The sequence below is a fragment of the Mirounga angustirostris genome, unplaced genomic scaffold (genome assembly GCF_029215605.1).
Source record: "Mirounga angustirostris isolate CCGP_5_RB_7025 unplaced genomic scaffold, mMirAng1.0.hap1 SCAF_17, whole genome shotgun sequence".
Lineage (NCBI taxonomy): Eukaryota > Metazoa > Chordata > Mammalia > Carnivora > Phocidae > Mirounga > Mirounga angustirostris.
In genome coordinates this window covers 41,595,098-41,614,510 of record NW_026991725.1, presented here as the reverse complement: position 1 = coordinate 41,614,510, position 19,413 = coordinate 41,595,098, and the positions used below count along the sequence as shown (strand labels likewise).

At 55.7% G+C, this 19,413-nt stretch overlaps 1 protein-coding gene across 10 annotated transcripts in view; it reads left to right on the top strand.

The window, feature by feature from the left end:
- USP36 (ubiquitin specific peptidase 36) overlaps positions 1-10,688 on the top strand; it is a 36,756-nt gene extending 26,068 nt beyond the window's left edge. For 7 of the 10 annotated variants that reach the window (XM_045888347.3, XM_045888345.3, XM_064583195.1 and 4 more), the window contains exons 14-21: positions 511-1,176; positions 1,808-1,935; positions 3,800-4,375; positions 4,809-5,020; positions 6,949-7,050; positions 7,668-7,783; positions 8,151-8,301; positions 8,544-10,688. In XM_045888347.3, coding sequence (XP_045744303.2) covers positions 511-1,176; positions 1,808-1,935; positions 3,800-4,375; positions 4,809-5,020; positions 6,949-7,050; positions 7,668-7,783; positions 8,151-8,282 — 1,932 coding nt within the window. In that variant the 3' untranslated portion in view covers positions 8,283-8,301; positions 8,544-10,688. Of the gene's footprint in view, positions 1-510; positions 1,177-1,807; positions 1,936-3,799; positions 4,376-4,808; positions 5,021-6,948; positions 7,051-7,667; positions 7,784-8,150; positions 8,302-8,485 lie in introns of all 10 variants that reach the window. The other 3 variants (XM_064583197.1, XM_045888348.3, XM_064583196.1) reach the window with 3 other exon arrangements.
- The last annotated feature ends 8,725 nt before the right edge of the window (positions 10,689-19,413 follow it).

The window sequence follows — 19,413 nt, the reverse complement described above, 5'->3', positions numbered from 1 at the left end:
GGCGCTGCTCATTTCCGCGGCAGCTGGAGACGGTGCAGGTTGTAGAAACTTCACGCAGCGAGGCGGGTGCTGGTCACACGCTAAAGACCTTCGCCAGGTGCGCAGGACGATGCTTCAGGCAGTGCGTAGGTGGAACTGGGCGCACCTCTGCAGGCCAGAGCCGTCCCGGAGATCGGGGCCAAACAGAAGGTGCACTTAGTTTGGGCAGTGGGTGGAACTCTGGTACTTTTTTTTTTCCTTTATGCTTTTTTGTATTTCTTCACTCGTGATGAAAACATCCTGCTTTCAGTAAAGGTGACCGTAAAGATACACACCCCCATGTACCCAACTCAGAGAATACTGAAAGTGTTCAAAGAAGAAGCAGTGTCTTTACCGTGTGTCCATGTAGATAATCTGTCTTGAGTTGCTTGGCAGAGACCCTGCCTGCTGCAGAAGGTGCTCTGACCTTGTGTGGGAACCGCCAGCCTGCACTCCCTCCAGGGTGTGATCGTGTCCTCTGCTCTCCTCCAGCGACTGGACTCTGTGCCGATGAAGAAGCTGCCGGCCCCTGAGGAGCTCGGCGTGCCCATTTCCAGGAACGGCTCCGTGTCGGGTCTGAAGTCTCAGAATGGATACGTTCCTCCAAAGCCACCCGTGGGGGCCCCTTCCCCCCGACTCTCCAAAACACCCCCCCACGCACCAACCGTTCTGGATGAGCCTGGAAAGAAAGTTAAGAAGTCGACGCCCCTGCAGCACCTCTCCCCGTCACGCAAAGCTTCTCAGGGGTTCCATGGGACCAGCAACGGGAGTGGCAGCAGGAGTGAGAGCCTCAGGCAGGGCTCCTGGGACGGCAGGGGTGCTGCCCTCTCTACCTCACCCAGGCTCCCGGCCAGAGTGACTGCCAACGGGCATGGGCCCAAGGCAGGTGGCGAGAGCCCCGAGCTCGATGGGAGGGATTCCAGCAGCTCCAGCCCAGAGCACTCCGCCAGCAATGACCCCACCAAGGCCCCCCAGACACCCAGGAGCAGAGCGGCCCACTTGGGGGATTCTCAGGGAACACACTCCAGAGCGCTGCCGGATGGAGACGACCCCAAGGTGGTGAAGCCCAAGTCCCCTGTCCTGAGCAGCACCACCACCGAGCCCGCAAACATCATGTCTCCTCCACCAGCCAAAAAACTGGCCCTTTCTGCCAAGAAGGTGGGTGTGTGGGAGTCTGCCCGCCGGAAGTGTGTCTCTAGGGCTCACAGAGCAGGTTTGGTTTTAGTCTGGGGAGAGTGGGGGAATTGTGTTGAGGCCTTTGGCCTCCCCTGATCAGGGCAACGAAGTTGTAGGCATTTGCAGACTACACAGGGCTGTCCTGGGGCCGAGGCGGAGTTTGGGGGACCCTGATGTGATACACACTCCATACAGCTGCTGGGGGTTGGGGAGAGGCGGCAGGTCCCCATATTTGTCCATAGACAGAATCCTCAAGGGGAAGACGGGGCAGGTGCGGTGGGCTTGGCAGGGAATCCAAGCGCGGGGGGCGCGCAAGACACGGGCTGGCTGGCACCTCTGTGTGCGGCACGAAGCTCGATGATGTAACTATGCTGAGATTTTTGTTTAAATTTCCTTCCTTTTTTCCTTTTTGTTTCTAACCAAAAACACTTCTGATTCTTCTTCTACCATTCCCCTCCCCCACCTCCCCCCTTTTTTTTCTCCTTCTGTCCCCTCATCCTCCTTTCTGGGCTCTTTTATTTTTATTTTATTTTTTTTTTATTTTTATTTTCCCTCTTCACTCACGGCAACCTCTTTTAGACCACCAAGTTTTTATTTATGTCAATAACTGCAGGCCAGCACCCTGCGGAGGGCAGCCGACAATGACCTCCGTCCACCCCTCTCACCACTGTCCGACCTCACCTACCCCAGGAAAACCACTCACCCTGTCGCCGCCTCCTCCTGGCCTGTCTGTGCAATCAGGTGAGCCGCGGGCGCAGGCCCCCCGGGCCGGCCGCTCCTCCCCTGTGCTTAGCGTGTGCTTGGCTGGCGAAGATGCACATGGTCTCCAGCCTTGCGGGATGGACAGTGGTGTGCGGCTGGACAGGTACAGGGTGGATCCTGCACCGACTTCTTCCTGTTTTCTCTCTCTCCATCCAGTAGAGGAGCTCCGGCTAGTCAGAGGCAGCCTGGTCTCTGCAGTCCTGATCTTTTCACTTTTGTCTTCATTTTCCATCCACCTGCTATGTCCATGCGGGGACGGGGATGTGCCCTGGGTCCCTCTCCAGTCTCGTGACAGGACTCCAGAGTAGAAGAGAAGGGCAGGAGTCCCAGAAGGACCCTGCGTGAACCCAGAGTCCTGTGACCCCGCTGAGGGGTGTCTTGCTGCCAGGATCATTCTGTATCTCCCACCAGTGCTCCCCGGGCTCTTCTCGGACTCCTTAGCCCTGCACAGAGCCTCCGTGCATGGGCTTCCCCTGGCTGTCCCCTCGCACTGGCTTCTGGAGCTTCGGGCAGCCGTCCAGAGCGGGGAGGTGTGGTTCTCGGGGAGCCCTGTTCAGGCTCCCCAACAGGCGCACCTCCCGTCCCGTGACACACGGGGTGCTTATATCCTTTGGGGTGTTGAGTAGCAGACAGCTGAGTTACTGACACTTGCCTGGTGGCTGACGGAGCCCCTGGCAGCTGGGGAGGGAGGGAGGAAGGAAGCTGGGCGAAGCCAGGAGGTGGTTTGGGTGGTTTGGGCGCTGATGTGTCCTCCCCACCCTCGGCCGCTCCGGGCTGGGTGCTGGGTTCACGCTCCCATCACCCGGCCTCTCCCACCCTCACAGTCGGCCTGGACCCAGCACAATATTTTTGCATGTGGAAGGTCTTTAAGCGTGCGAGGTACTTACTGTGGGGTTTTTTTTTTTTTTTTTTCCTTTTTTGACGTAGAGACTTTTTTTTTAAAACTTCCCAGAAGATGGTAAACGGAGTGGTAGAGCGGTTTGTGTAGGCGTCTGTCCTGGTTTCGTAACGGTAGTCCTGTTTGATTCCATAACCTTTTGAGGTCGGCATTATGGTCACTCGGTCATGAAGGAGGAGAGTGAGGCTTAGAGCAGAAGGTTAACTCTTGCAAGGTCACATCGCTGGCGGGAGGCGGGTCAGAGAGCCTAACCTGACAGAGCTCCCAGTCCCGACCCTTCCTTGTCCCGCTGTGTGATCAGCTGATTGTCCGGAGCCCCCAGATCAGAGGGGGATCCTAGTGCACGATGTACAGGCCTGCGCTGGCCCTCCTCGCAAGGCTGGTGTCACGGGTGTGAACACCTTGGGGCTTGTGGGCAAATTCAGAGAAGTTTCTCGTAACAGACTCGTGTTGGAAATTAATAACGTTAGTTAGGGGCGCCTGGGTGGCACAGTGGGGCGGCTGACGCTTGATTTCCGCTCAGGTCATGATCTCAGGGTTGTGAGATCGAGCCCCGCGTCGGGCTCCATTCTCAGTGGGGAGTCCGCTTGAGATTCCTCTCCTCTTCTCTCTCCCTGTGTCCTTCCCCCACTCACATGCATGCTCTCTCGCTCTCTTTCTCTAAAATAAATAAATCTTTTCAGAAAGATAGTAACACAAGTTTGGAAAAATACCTTGAACTGCTTGGTGACAGGAAACTAAAAGGTTCTGATTTTTGGTTACTTTGATTTTCAGTAAATTTGGATTTTGTTGTTTTCCGCTTTTTTAAGTCAGTGGAATTTACGCGTACCTGAGATTCACACGGGGGGCGGGGGAGGACCGTGGGAAATCCTCACCTGGGCGGGCAGGGGGCTGTGGGCGGGCAGGAGGGGCCTGCCTGTGCATCAGAGCAGCGTGTCCCCACAGGGCGCTTTCACCTGCTCCCCCACCATCCAGCCACCTGAAGCTCCCCGTCGGTGCCCGCTCCGCGTCACTGTCCAGTAGCCCCCGACCTCCCGGGACGTCAGACCCACAGAGCTGCTCCCCCGCCTCTGCTCTCCTGCCTCAGGTCAATGGGGGCTCCCAGGCCCCTTCACACCAGCTGCCAGAGGCCAGCAGGTCCCCCCAGAGCCTCGGTAAGAAGAGGAAAAGGAACCGCAGGGGGGAGAGCCAGGGGCAGGGCTCAGAGACGAGCACAGCAGCGGCAGCCTCTCCGGGGAAGAGGAGAAGGAAGAAGAGGAAGCGCGCGGGGGCCGTGGACGCCTCCCCCCCGCAGGAGGGGCAGATGCAGAGGCAGCACTGGCGCCTCGAGCGCAGGACGGAGCCCCGGGCAGAGGTGCCCGCCGACAGACTGGAGGACCAGGGCGGAGGGCAGCAAGAGAATGGCCGGCGGGGGGGGAGCGGGACCGACGGCCGCCCCGGGAGCAACAGGAAGAGGAGACGGAAGGGAGCGGAGGGCCTCGGTGCGGAAGACTGCCTCCCGCGGGACCCACCGTGGCACAGGTGAGAGCGGGAGCCAGGCCGCCCGGCACCTCCCCCAGCGATGCGCGGCCCGTCCCCGGTGGGGGGTCTGGAACCCCAGTGCGCTGGCCAGCCTTCCAGGACAGGACCGTGTCCTTACGTGTCTCGACGGGCTTGTGAGTGGATGGCAGTGAGTGTGCAGGTGGCCACGTGCCCCCGGGTCGGCAGGCGCTGCAGCCGCGTCATCTGGCCTGGACGACTCGCCTGGGTTAGGTGCAGTTGTGGGCTTTTCTCTCAGGCTTGACTGTCGCCCCGGAAGCTGGCGTGCTTTGTCCTGCTCCCGTCTGCAGGGTGTTCTTGGGGTGGCTCTTCTGTGGGCTTGTGGCACGTGCCAGCTTGAGTTCCGGGGTATCGACCTGAACCCCACTCTCACCCTCAGTTTGCCCGGAGCTGACTGTTGACTCTGACTTCCCAGGAGCTGCTCTCCCTTGGATGTCGTCGAGCTAGAGGCCACTGTGGCATCTCCGAGGAAAAAGAAAAGGAAAAAAAGACAGCAGGAGTCATGGCAGGAAGTAGAAGAGAACGAGCACCCTGAAGCCTGCAGGGGCGAGAGGCAGAGGGGCTCTGCTCTCCCTGGGAGCCCGCCTTCCCCGCCTGTGAACGGCAGGCGTCCCGGGGACGGAGCAGGTATGCGCCCGCGAGGAGCAGGGGGCTGGGCCCGGGGACCGCGTAGGTGTATGCGCCGGAGGGGGGCACCCACGAGCACACCTGTGCCCAGCTCTGCCCTCAGTCTGTCCCCTTGGGCAGGCTGTCTGCCCTGTGGGTCGCAGCTTCCCCATCTGGCAAAGCCGTTAGCCCAAACTACTCTTACGTATTCTCGGAATACAGTGTTTCTTCTGATTCAAGGCTCCTCCTGCCTAAACTTTTCCCTAAAAACTTACGTCCATTCAGCCTGGAGATTTTTTGTGATTCTTGAACTTGAAAGGTCGGGTTCAGAAGTTAACCTTTCTCTGCCTGTTTTTATAGTTAGGCTGTTTTTGTGTTGTTTAAGATTTTATTTATTTGAGAGGGCAGCAGCAGAGGGAGAGGGAGAAGCAGACTCGCCGCTGAGCAGGGAGCCCAATGCGGGGCTCGATCCCAGGACCCCGGGATCATGACCTGAGCCGAAGGCAGATGCTTAACCTGCTGAGCCACCCAGGCACCACAAGTTGGGCCTTTCTGAAGACAATGTGGCCGCTTGCCTTTGGGGTTCCCAGCGCTTCGGCTGTTCCCCAGGGCTTGGGTTGCCCATGGCTAAGCGACTTCTCCTGGTTCTGTTTCCTTCAGGGCTGGCCAGGCTCGGCTGGGCTGTCCTGATACAGCATGTCCATTAGCGAAGGGGAGAGAAGGTCACACCTGCTTGGGAAGGGATCCAGCATGGCTGCAGATTCTGTGAGGTCTGCTCTGCAGCCTGGGGATCCAGTTATGTTTGTGCTTTTGGGGGTGAACAGGCTGCTGGGGATGGTTTATGTTTGTCAGACTTCTGATAAATGAGTCTGTGACTCAACATTAATCCCATGACAAGGGGAGCCTGGGTGGTGCAGTCGGTTAAGCATCCAACTCTTAGTTTCGGCTCAGGTCATGATCTCAGGGGCCTGGAATCGAGCCCCACGTTGGGCTCCAGGCTCAGCACGCAGTCTGCTTGGGATTCTCTCTCTCCCTCTCCCTCTGCCCCTCCCGCTTGTGCTGTCTCTCTCTCTCTCAAGTCTTAAAAAAAAAAAACAACCCATGAGAAAACACTACCGCTGGGGAATGAGGAGGGCGGCCAGTACGTTGGAAGAAAGGCTCCTCAAAGGTGGTGACAGAGCAGGCTGGCGGTGGTCATCAGACCACGGGGCTGGCTTTGTTGGCACACTGACCAGATGGCCTCCCGACCCACTGCCCGGTGCAGATGCTAGGGCTGCGGTGGCCCAGCCCCTGCTCTGTTTGCTCTCCATCCTGATGATCGGAAGAGCTGGCTCTGTGGGGAAGGGCATTCACAGCCAAGAGATGGAGAGAGCGATGTGGGTGGCCCTGCCTGACCACTGGGCCGGGCTATGCTGTGGAGCGAAGGGCAAGAGGCTGGAGAGGGCGGCAGGGACCGGGCTTGAAGGTCACAGCGTCATTGATAAATTGGAGGCCTGGAGAGCAAGGGCAGGCTTGTGCTGAGGGAGGGGAGCGCGTTCCAGCAGTTGTAGATGGTTAGAGGGGGCCAGGCAGAAGTTTCTAGAAGCCTGAGGAGGGTGGTCTCTGCTGTCACCATGCAGCTGTCCTCGGTGGCCAGGCTCTTCCAGGATGCGGCTGGGAGGCAGCCTCCCCAGAAGCTGTGGTGGCAGCGGCAGTTGGCCGTTCCCGCCAGTTCCCGCCAGATCTCGTTTCTGGCCATCTCCCTGGGGGAGGGGCGGGTTCCCCGGGAGCCCCGTCTCACCCGTCCTGCATCGGACCGAGGGCTCACGCTGCTGCTTGCAGTTTTCAGTCTTGTTTGGGGGGTGGGTTTTTAGTCTTTTCCAGCAGTTGATTTGGACGGTAGCCCCTCTCGAGAAGTAATCAAGTACCCCGTCCGAGGTGAACGTATGTAAGCGGTTCTCTGATTGCAGGGCAGGCCCCGGCTCCTCTTGTGTCCTGGAGCAGAGAGAGGGAGTCCGACGTGCTCCAGGAACTGCTCAAGTATTCGTCAGATAAAGCTTACGGGAGGAAAGGTACTGGTTTCGAGCATGGACTTCTGTCCTACAGTTCACTCATCGGGCCGCAGAGGTCTGAAGTGGACCCGCTGTGTCATGATCCTGGGGCGGGGGAGTCACTGGGCTTTACGGACGGGTAGAGGAATGTCAGCCGTGATCCTCCCTGAGCTGCAGCCGTTGCACAAAGTCCAGAACCAGTCCCTGTGGGAGGATCCAGAATGCTGCCTCCCGGGGGGTGTGAGCAGAGGCGGGGAGAACAGATCTTGGGCCTCTGGGTGGCGTGGGCCGGCTTGGGAAGGGCGTGGATGGGAATCACCCAGCACCGGGGCTGTACATTCTTAGTCTCAGAGAAAGAACGTGAGACCTTTGTCTCTCAGGTGAGGGCACAGGTTTGAAAGGAACTAAACTGGGGGGCTGGTGGTACAGAGCTAACAACGTTTGCGCTTAAGGGACGGACCACTGTCCTGCACGCTGGAGACCACTCTGCCCTCCCTCATCCCTCTCTGCATGGTCCATTTCACCGGAAGGTGGCCCTCGAACATGCTGAATGTATCGGGAGTAGGCCAGTCTGGGTCGTAAACACCATTCTGGAAGCAGGTGCACAAAGGTGCCGACGCTCAGTGTCTGCTTTGTAGTGTTGACATGGGGCGGCGAGGTGTCGGCTGTCAGTCAGGATGCCATTCGGGACAGCAGATGGGCCCGCGCCGCCACGGTGATCGACGACTGGGATGAAGAGTTCGATCGAGGGAAGGTATGGGGTGCACTTGAGGCTGGAGTGACAGGGCACTCACGGTGGCCCCGCCAAGGGCCAGGCAGGGAGGACTTGACCCTTTGGGGCAGTTTGAAGTGGCAGCGACATTGTAAAGTGGTCAAGTACAACGACGGGAGGCAGGCTGCTGGGCTCGGATGCCCACCGTAAATGTGTGGTTGCTTTGTTCCTTCTTCAGCAAGGTGGGGACAGTGGGGACACCTCCCTCAGGCCACGTGAAGAGTAAGCTGGTTGGTTCTGTAGCAAATTCAGACTTGTGTCCCCCACCCAACAAGCCTTCACGAGGAGCCACAGGGACCAGGGGAGAGCCCTTTTCGGGAATTGTGATGCCTGGGGTTTCTTTATGTAGGAAAAGAAAGTGAAAAAGTTCAAAAGAGAGAAGAAAAGGACATACAACGCCTTCCAGAAACTTCAGAGTAGACGGAACTTTTGGTCTGTGACTCATCCAGCTAAGGCTACCAGCCTCAGCTACCGCCGCTGACTCTGCTGCTGTCAGATGGGTTAGTGTGGGGGAGGTGTAGGGGTGCGTTAGTGTGCGGTTTGTATTTCAATGTGGGGGGGTGGGGGCGTCTAGTGCATGTGGGGGGGGGTGTGCGTGTGTGGTGTGGAACGTGTGGGGCAGGACCGGGTGTTTTCAGAGCGCCATCTAATGGTGCGTGTCGTCCGTGCGGACGCGCACTCCAGGGATGGCGGGACTCCCAGGGTCTCCCTCTCTTCAGGAGCAACGTCCTGTGCCCCACAGCCTCGGGAGACGAGGTGTCCCTTCCTGGGCCCTGTCCGTCTGAACTGAAGAGCGGCCTTGCTGAGGACCCCGCTGCCCCGTCACTGCCAGGCCCACGCTGTGAGCCAGCTGCAGGAGGACGGGACCTCGGGCGTCACCGCACGCACCGTGACAAGCCCCACGGTGATGCGGAGAGCAGGTGGCAGCGCGCTGGCCGGGAACCTGGACAGCGGTGCGTGTGGTCTGTGGCCGAGAGCAGGGGAAACGGCGGCCGCAGCCCTCCCGGCACATCCTCGAGTGAGCGAGCGCCCCCAGGGTGACCGAGTGTGCTGGGCTCGTCTCGGGAGCCGTCTGTCCCCTGCTGCTGGCGGCCAGCACCGCCGTCCGGTCCTGCCATCCCCATTTCTGCGGGGCAGGGACTCTGTATGCCTTACGTGTCCCCCTCAGAAAGGAAGCCGAGGCCGCCCCGCACCGCACCTCTCCCTTTTCTGGAATTGGGGGGCGGCCCTGCCAGTGTGTCCCTCCCTTGCAAGAGGCCCTAGCCCATCTCTGGAGAGAGACGGCTCTTGGGGTGGGGCCGTGAGACGGCGTGCTGACTCCCCTGCCTTTCCAGCGGCTGTCGATCCCCAGGTGGCCTTGCCATTCCTTCCCTGCAGCTACAGCGGCCCGCGGGTCTGTATCGAGGTGGTGGTCTTGGGGTAGAATCCTTTTATTTTACTACTTATTAGAGACACGCATTTTGACCAGGTCTGTGGCTTCCGTTAGCAATACATTTCCTTTCCCTGATACCCAATACTGGCTTTATTTGCTCTATTTTGTGAGTGCTTTTGAATTTAAATGATTGTATGACTCAAGAAGATCACTTTTTTATCTTGCTCAAGCTGTGCCTGCGAACTTGTAATTTAATAAATACGGAAACCCTCAGTTAAGGTGACATTTTCCGGAGAACAGACACACGACCCAGTAGCAGAAGGTACAGAGGTCAATCCGAAAGTGACTCCGTGGATGTACGTCTCCACTTCCTCTTCTCCAGAACGCCACACGCAGAGAGGGACTGACGTCTGATGTGGACGTCCGTCCTCCACGGTGGCTCTTCGTGGCCTGAGGCCCACCGATGGCCCCGTCTGGCACCCCTTGCCACCCGAGCCTTGCCGCTTGCTCTGGGGCCTGGGGGGGGGGGAATCAGAAAAAAGTGTTCCATTTTCAGGGTGGGGGTGGGGAGATATGTTAATTTTTTCACGTAGGTAGTTCTTTTTGATTTTTCTTCCTGTTCTTACATTTCTCTTTGAAAAAGGTAGGGAGAATAATGATGCCCATGGCCCAAACTGGGGCTGCCTCTGGTCCCAGCAGGAGGTGAGCAGGGCACTGGCTGCATCCGCCGGTCTGGGAGCCTTTTGCTCTTTTCTCAGAGGACAGATTTCTCTGTTAACCACACCTTGTTCAAAGATGAGGGTCGTGTCCCCCCTCTCCCCCTCCCCCCCCAGCAACCCCTAGTGCCCTGTGGCTTTGTCATCTGCCACTTCGGGAGGGAAGGCAGGTGCCTTTATGGACAGGGCATTTTTTTTTTCCTCTTTTGGTGTTGACCTTCATTCCTGTATGGCCCTATTTTTCTGTAACGTTCTGCAGTTGAAAAGGGAAGTTGTTGTCTGCAGCACAGAGTTCATCTCTTTTCTTGCTCCCTCCTCTTCAAACCAGGCTCTTCCGTTTTCACTATGTAATTATGAAACCTTTTCCTGAGGAAAACATGCCCGCCGTGTCTTGGGCGGTGCTGAGCCCTGGCCTGACTGTTGGCAGCATTGTCACTGTTCCGTAGGGGCGAGCCCCTTCCCTCCCACACCCGGCCATCGGCCAAACTGGGAAGGGAAAGGATGGGCCCAGAAAATCAGTCCAAACTCTAGGGGACATGTAAATATATAAATATATATAAATATATATAAATAACGAAAGATTTTATAATAGCAGTCACTTGGTTGACTTAGAACGTGGGTTTAATTTAACTTTGTGTTGGGGGGGTCGCCTCTCCCTGTGGTCCCGTGTGGCCTCACTCACCTGCCTTTTCCCGGTGGGCTTAGCCCACCACGTCCCCGTGCACTGTGCCTCCGCTCCAGGGGCTGAGGTGCCCCCGATGTTGCCAAGATCCTGGTGCAATAAAACAGGTTTTTGTGAGCCCTGCCTATGTCTTTGTGTTTTTCCCTTTGATTTTTAGGAGTTCGCATCCCAGCGCCCAGTTCAGCTGAAGGGTTCCCCATGGTGCACTTTCGGGTAACCCGTCAGTACGTGGGAAAGTTTGGAGCAGGTCTTCCTTAAGGATAAAGAGGAATAAAGAGATTTATTTAAATGTATTAATAAATACATTCATTTGAATTTAAGAAGACAGAGGGACCCTTTGAAGTGGCCCGCGGAGCTTGGTGGGTGATTCGCAATGAGTACTGTGTTGAGGAAACTTGGAAACCCTGTTCCACTGAGGTTTGCTGTTTGAGTTTTTTTACTGAATAACACTGGGATTTCCACAGGGAAAGTGAGAGGGAAATGGTAGGTGTTACTAAACTATGAGTTTTCCTCACAGTCAGCAAGAACAACCCAGGCTCCGGTGTGAGACCCTCCCAGCTTGGAGGTGCACCACCGGGAGCAGGTGTGGCCACGCGCTTCGCACCCGCCTTCAGCCCCTGCTGACCCGAGCAGACGGCTCGCTGCGTCTCCCGCCGCACGTTGGAGGGCGTGGTGAGCAAGACTACAACTCAGGGCCCACACAGGAACTCAATTTGGGCTCCTGGGGAATGTTCCGGTCTTGTCAGGCCGGGCCATCTGCTGAGTGGGCGGGTCAGGGGATGGCTGATAACGTGTCCTCCAAGTTGGGTGAGGGCAACAGGGGCAGTAGGTCCCTGCAGGGATGCCCGTGACAGGGAGGTTCCTTTTGGCCAGAGCAGCACCCTTGAGTGGGAGACGGAAGCGAAAGCAGCCCTGGGCAGCGGCAGGTTTCCAGTGGGTGGGTTCTGTTCCGAATACTCCACGGGCACCACTGGGCAGGCCTGCCCCCCAAGTCCCACTGCTCCTTCCCTCTGCCCTTCAGTGTCTCTGAGCTCCCACCCAGTCGTGCCCCTCAAACCTGGGGACTCTGCCCCGTCACCGTGGGTGCTTGGCCAGACAGCAAAGTAGGAACAGGTGAGGTGAGGCCATACCTGGACCCAAACAAATGGAGTGCCCGGTGGGGTGGGAGGGTTTGGGGTGGCAAGCCAAGCTCGTGTCCACAGCATCTGAACCAGGCTGGGCAGTGGTAGGTTGGGGACCCCCTTCAGGCCCGGGGCACAGTGGTCATGCAGGCAGGACCACGGCCTTCTGGTGGTTACTTTTCCAAACTTTTTCACTCAGTCGTGGTGCTGGGTGCACGTAAAGAAGAACAAGGCTACGTCTCCAGGCCGGGACTGGGTGCTCTGGGTGGGAACCACGACGAGGGTGTGGCAGGGCTCTCCAGTGGCACCAGCCAGGCCGGGCTCACTTGAGGGTCCCTGACAAAGCACAGGGTATGTTTGGGTTGATAATTGAAGCGTGAACCACAATTTGCCGGCCTCTGTACGTTGAGAGTTCCTGCGAGCTCCTGCATTATTTCTAGCAATAGTTGACAAGGTCTGATTTGGGCTTTAAACTCTGGAGGCTGACAGCAGTGCGTGAAGGCCCAGGAGGCCGAGGAGGAGGGAGAAGACGGGTGAGGATGACCAGTCCACAAACCAGCCAACCATTGCTCCGGCCCGGAGCTGACGTCGGCAGAGCAGTTGGGAGGTGGGGTCACCTGGGTATTTGGAGGCGGAATCAAGAGGAGAGGTAGCAAGTGGAAGGTCCGGGGTGGGGTAAGACAGCTCCTGGCTTGGGTGGGCAGGTGAGTGGCAGGGCCAATCAGTACCAGAGACGCAGGTGGGTGACAGATGCACCCCCACCCCCCACCCCCAGCCGTGCAGCCAGGCCTGAGGAATGTGCATGTTACTGGAACGGGAACGGAGGGAGAATCACAGGTGTGAGATGTAGGAGAGCCATAAGCTTGGAGTCTTGGGATTCAGAAACGTCCCAGTGTTTGCCCCCCCGCCCCCCGGAACCAGCTGGGATCATTGTGGCAGCCAGCGTGCCCTCCAGCCCAGAGAAGGGCCAGAGCACTAATCCCTGCCTTGAGTCTTGGTAGTGCGCACAACCTTGGTGGAGACGACATGGCTAGAACGAGCTCTGGGGTGCACTTGGTAGCTGCTCGGCAGTGTGGTTTTACCCCGGCCCCCCCCTTCAACCACCCGTGTGCTCAAAGGGGCCCCTGCTGCACTCTCCTCGAAGCCCCTGCTGCACTTTCCTCGAAGCCCCTGCTGCACTTTCCTCGAAGCCCCTGCAGTCGCTGCATCCTGCTCCTCCCTGACCTGTGTCTGGACCAGCTCGCTGCCTGTCTTCTTTAGCTCTGCTTGCCCTTGAGATCGGTGCCTCTCCCAGCCGCTTCACTGGTTATTCCAAACACGTTGACTCTCCTCCCTGTGTGCCACTTACTCTTGGCAAATGGTTTCTAATCCCACTACAGGAATCCCCTCCCACTCCAAAATAAAACAAAGCACGAGGAACCACCTTCTCTCCGTCTCCATCTGCTCCTTTCTCCCCCTAACCTGATGCTTCCAGCACTCCGTGGAGCGGCAGAATCAGCTGGACGAGTTATTTAGGACTAATATGAATGAAATTGGAATCTGGGGAAGAGGCTTGGGCATCGGCATTTAAAACCTTTCCATGTGATTCTCCTGGGCAGCCAGTGCGGAGAAGTGCTATTCTGGTCCCGTGCCTCAAATGAGAGCGAGCATCAGAATCTCCAGGGGGTCGTTCCAACACCCACGTCTGGGCCCCATCCCCCGCCCAGTCTGATTCAGCAGGTGGGCTGGGGCCTGAGAGTGTGCATCTCTCATGTTCCTGGGGGGCTGGTTCTGATCTAATGGTTTTCGTATGGAGGGGTCAGCAGGGGTGGGAAGCCTAGGAAGGCAGTCAGAGGTATAGACGGAACACTTACCCTCAACCTTGTGGGGACTGCTGCAGACCATAGACACCAGAAGATGTCCCCCCTCGGCAGGGCTGGTACCCCACCTGCGCTCGAGGCCAGCCTCTTCTACCCCTCTGCGGATGTGTCTGCGCCTTCTCTCTGACATGTTCATGTGTCTGCCATCCTAAAAAAGCCCCTTGTCTCTGTGCCCCCCACCCCCAGCCACCGTCCCCCTCAGCCAAGCCTGAGCTTGCTCTCTGCTCCTTTCTCGTGGTCAACTCCATCAATATCCGTCAACTCCGACCAGTACATCTCACTGCCTTGAGCACTGTAATCTGCTGAACTGCTTTTCCTGGGTATCCTACTGGCAAGTTCTTGGCTCAACATTTATTTGCGTCCTCTTAGTGTGTCCCACCATGGCTGGGGGCCTGCTGCCTACCCCGTTGCCAAAGCCAGAAACGTGGCCACCACCCTGCACACCTCCCTCCCATCACCCCCCACCCCCACGCCAGCAACAAGAGTCTCCTCTCCCCAACCTCCTGTCCCCACCGCCGCCTGGCTCTCCGTTTGAGTCCTCACCACTTTGTCCTGGCCCCCCATAATCAAAGACCAGCTCGACCTCCGGTGGACCTGCTTCCTGCTCTGCTCTCCTGGACCCAGGACAATCTTTCAGGACCGGAAACCCTAGGCAATCACCCCCCACAAAGGTTTCCCACCTCTATCGGCTAACAGGCTCCTGTATGTAGTCCTGTAGACCGCACCTGCCCAAAGGGCCTCTGGGCAGCGGAAAGCACTCAGGAGCCCAGGAAATGGGCTTCTGCTTGGGGCCCCAGGTTGGGCATGCTTCCTCTGAACGCAGTCTCCTCCTGGCTTTCCTCGAGGATCAGCTGCTGTGTGTTGTTCCTGCTTTAAAGACTCAAAGAGGAGTCAGTCTGGATCAGACTCCCTCGTGGCTCACTGTCACAGAAGTGCTGTCCCTTAGGCAGGTCCCAGGTAGGTAGGTGGCCCCTGACTGTTGCTGGGCCAGAATTTAACTGACAGGTGTATAGGGAATTCAGGTGTATAGGGAATAATTTAAATGAGTGACTTTTTCCCAGCTGTGTTGTTAAATGAATGCATCCACCTTCATCTGCCCGTGCTAACAGCTGGCACGACTAAAATGTGCTCTTTTGCTCTTATGGTCTTTGAAGCGATCTGGGTTGAATCCACTTTTTCCTCCCCTTTCACGTGTGTGCCTTTGCATCCTGTCTCACGTGGCTGCTGTTAGGTGCTTCCGGTTGGCGGGAAGTGGCAGTCACTGTCTCCAGCAGGGCCCAGGAAATCCTTGTCAGGTGAGTGCCTTGGAAAAGTCACTTGAGGAAGTGTCCTTGATGACTGTGGCCTCCTCTGGGCAAGCGGGCAGCCCACCCTCCATGGACGTCACTGGCTTGACATTTGACATGCATGCACCACTTCTTGGCCACATGGCCCTTCCCTGAGCCCAAGTCCCTGTCCAAGCCCCCTTTGTGTCACAAGTGAAATCATTCGGGCAGAGTCTGGTGGGAACAGGAGCATCAGCCCCCCATTTGAAGTGGGAGCCTGAATTGCGTGGCCCATGGCCAGCTCTCTTTTGGGCTGCGCGGGAGGCGTGAGTGACAGCTGGATACAATCCAGTTCCATCACACACAGATTTTAAGTGCCATTCACCCAGAAGAAATTGCAAGCTTTAGCAAAATAAAATGTGGGGGGTTTCAAAGCAAGACAATGCCCCAATCTCGGCCTGCGTGAGCGATCTGGTTCGTGGTCTCTCCCGTGTATGAGGCACCCTTTCTCCCCCCGTGCGCTGCCTCCCCTGAGCAGACCTGGGGAGCCGGGCAAGGCTCCGGGGCCAGCCGCTTGGCTCTCTGCCTTGTGTCTGTCGAGGACGCTGGATCGAATGCCGGTCTCAACACTGTTCTGCACGCTCACCTGGGTTGGCTGCTTTTTTTTTTTTTTTTAAGATTTTATTCATCCGTTTGAGAGAGAGCAAGAGAGAGAGAGCAAGAGCACGAGCAGGAGGAGCTGCAGAGGGAGAGGGAGAACACAGATTGTTTCTGAAGAAGTTTGATAAACCACAGTATAAATACAAGAAAAAAATTTTTTGCTTAAAAATCTTCCTTCATAATTCTAATTTTTAAAAAAGGTTTTATTTATTTATTTGATAGAGACACAGCGAGACAGGGAACACAAGCAGGGGGAGTGGGAGAGGGAGACGCAGGCCTCCCGCTGAGCAGGGAGCCCGATGTGGGGCTGGATCCCAGGACCCTATGACCACGACCTGAGCCAAAAGCAGACGCTTAACGACTGAGCCACCCAGGCGCCCCCATAATTCTAATTTTTGAGATTATTGTGTTAAGGCAGGGATGGTGGGAGAGAAGCACCAATTTTAAAAAGTTGTTAGTGGACCAATGGCTGAGGATGACAGACCACAGGGAAACGGCATATATCCAAGGTTTTCGGGAGAAACAGCGACGTGGGGAGAGGGCTGGGTTAGAACCGGCAGACTGGAGGGAGTCCTGGATCGTCCATGGGGGCCCGTTGCTCCCGGCTCTCCCTGCCTCCAGCTCTCTCCTCTCCAGGGGCTGAAGACACAGGTAGCCATCGAAGCTGGACCCGGTGGCTCCCACCCTGCACTGCAACCTCTGTGAGCCTGTTTCCAAATCTGTGGTATAGGGATGACATCTAAGCGATCCCTCTGAGTCACGAATGTCATCTAATGGAGTGTCTCTGACCATGACTCCCAAGTCAGAAGTACCTGTTACATCCTTGCCTACGTTCACCCACAACCAAAAATAACACTATCCTTGTTACATGTGACAGACGCTGATTTTTCAAAAATTGTATTCTATCTTCATCTAACAAGGACTGGTTTCTCAGCCACTGGGAGTCAGGACCTGTAATTGAACCAGGTAAGGTAAAGGAACTTGTCAACAGTCAAGTACTATGCTAATCGCAGTGATTAGCATTCACAGCAGTACCCCTCACTACCCTAAGATGTTAGGTTTGGGAGTTCAGATAACAGTTTTGGTGTTGATAGTGAGAATCAACTTGTCATCCGAATGGCTTTTCTTCCTGAGCTTTGGTCACTGAGCAAGAGTTCAGGTGGCAAGGGACACCTGTTAGGGGAAGAAAGCCAGCTGGAAAATGCCTTGAATCTCCTGGTGACTCTGGCCTAGATCGTGGTAGGGGGACAACCGGGAGGGGGCAGATGGCAGGGAGAGTCTCAGCGCTCCACTAGGGTGAAGGGAGATCACCCGGTCAAAGCCAATTGACTGAAAGCATTGAAGTCCAGGCCAACACAAAGTGCAGCTGGATCACTGAACACACACACACACACACACACACACACACAGGATATGAACACGCTGGGGCCAAAATATGACCCCCTGCTGTAATGTCCCCTGTGAAACTAGACCATCTGGTGAAATCAGTGGAGATTAAGCTCATAAATCCACCAGAATCATCCTTTGAGGAGAAAGATAGCAATCTATACAAGAGAAGCGTCTCATTTCTGGAATTATTTGAAAGAAGCACATGGGGGATGTGCCTAAGGAAATAGAGACCATCTTCTTAGATTTTAGGGAGACACGGAAGGCTGGGTTGGTCAGTTTGTGAAATTAAGAGGGATGTTTGTGAATGAGCAATTTTCTTAGAAGAGTGGGCCAGAGCCGTACCCCCAACAGGATGTAAAGATTAGGGTTCTTGAGGCTGATATGTTGAAATCCATCTTGTCCAACAGAAATTCCCGTTAGCTGTGTAGAAGTTGAGCGGAAGACCAGGACAGATCTAGCACTTCAGAGATCAGTTCTGGGCGGAAGCCTGGATTTTACGGGCAGAGCCTGCCTTTTGTGGGCAGGAAAAGGTCCGGAGGGTTGAGCTCTTCGCCCAGGTCACAAGGCTAATCAGAAGCAAATCTGAAATAAAAGCACAGAGTTTCCTCATTGATTCATTTTTCAAGAGGAAATTACTTTTCTTTGTTGCCTAGAACAATTGAGAAGTCCTGAGAGGCATACTTTAGGGTCGGCCAGTAATGAAACAGGCTGCAGAGAGGGGTCACACCTCCGCCTGGTGGAGATACTCCAAGAGGTCCTGTTAGCTTTTAGGGACTTTGCCAAGGCCTGGGCTGAGCTCTCCTCTAGCAGCCCCGGGTCCAGCCCGTTGTGGTCGGTGTCTCTGGGTCTGCTCACCGGGAGGGACTTGGACCAGGCTGTGAGATGAATGATCCTGAAGTCCCTTTCAACTGAGGCTCTTGTAAGTTTTTTTTAAAGATTTTGCTTATTTATTTGACAGAGAGAGAGAGAGAGAGCACAAGCAGGGGGAGCAGCAGGCAGAGGGAGAGGGAGAAGCAGGCTCTCCGCCGAGCAGGGAGCTCGATGCGGGGCTCAATCCCAGGACCCCGGGATCATGACCCGAGCCAAAGGCAGCCACTTAACTAACTGAGCCACCCAGGCACCCCAGGCTCTTGTAATTTTTTTTATAAATATTTTAAAAAAGATTTTATTTATAAAAAAATAAAAATAAAATAAAGATTTTCTTTATTTATTTGAGAGAGAGAGCATGAGCCAGGTGAGGGGCAGAGGGAGAAGCAGACTCCCTGCTGAGCAAGGGAGCCTGACGTTGGACTGGATCCCAGGACCCCGGGATCATGCCCTGAGCGGAAGGCAGACGCTTCACCGACTGAGCCCCCAGGAGCCCGAAGGCTCTTGTAATTTTTATGGCGAGCACCAAAGCAGGAAAGAGCTTGTGCATCTGGAGTGGCTAGAACAGTGGCATTTTTCTTTCTTTTTCTAAATCAACAACAACAAAAATACATTCACATGTTTTAAAACAACCAGACAGCACAGAAAGACCATGACAAAGTAAATACAGAATGAAAAGTAGGTCTCAACCTCCCTTTCTCCCAGTTTATCCCCATTAAGATTTTTTGTGTATCCTTCCAGAAAAATTGTTTTACACAAAGCAACACATCTACACAGCATTTGTATCTATCAGTGAGTGTTTTAAAGTGGACAAGTATAAGGTAGTGCACTGGGGATTAAAAGACGCTAAAACTGTCCATAAAAGTTGTGAGCTATCATTGTGGACAAACTGGCACACTCAGGAAGGAACGCTTCCAGCAGGGAAGTCAGCCAAGACAGCGCTGGACTGGGGACAGAAAGGCCCACAGGAAGAGTCCTTCACCTTCACCTCCCTTTTGTGACTGATCTCAAGCTGCAGAGTCTGTGGATCTCCACGGAGTTCCTGAGGTGGTGCTCTGTGTATGGGTGGGGAGTCATGAGTCATTGGAAGGGAGCTTGTGGGTTCTGGGGCTCTTATCCTGCATCACTGGGATTTTCCTTTTTGTCACAGAGAAAACAGCCTCCAGATTTCTTAGTGCCTCACTTGATCCCTTGTTTTTGTTTTTTTTTTTTTGCTGTCTTTTGAGCAATTACTTTAAAAGGCCACGTAGGAACGTGGTTCGGTGGGTGGAGTTTAGCATGGTAACATTGGGAGAAGTCCCGGAGAGAGCGCGCACTGCCGGGTCCTGGCTCAGCTCTATGTGTGCCCCGGCCCCTGGACCTCCTTAGGCTTCAGCTTCTTTGTCTGAGAGCTCTCAGGACAGGCTGTCCTGCAAGGGTCTTTCCAGTTCGTCGTCCTTGTGTCCCCTCACTGGCTGATGCAAGCAGATACCTGTTAAGGAGTACAGCACCTGGATAGCCGAAGTCTCCAACCTCCAGGTGCAGAGCTGCTGCCCTAGCTCGGGAAAGGGCAGCTCACCTTACCAGCGGCAGGGGGACTGGTAAGCCTAGCGCAGGCAAATAAAACATGCAGAGAACAGTCCAGAAACGTGTGGATTCAGGGATGATGAATCAGGGTCACGAAAATCCTGAAATGCTGGGA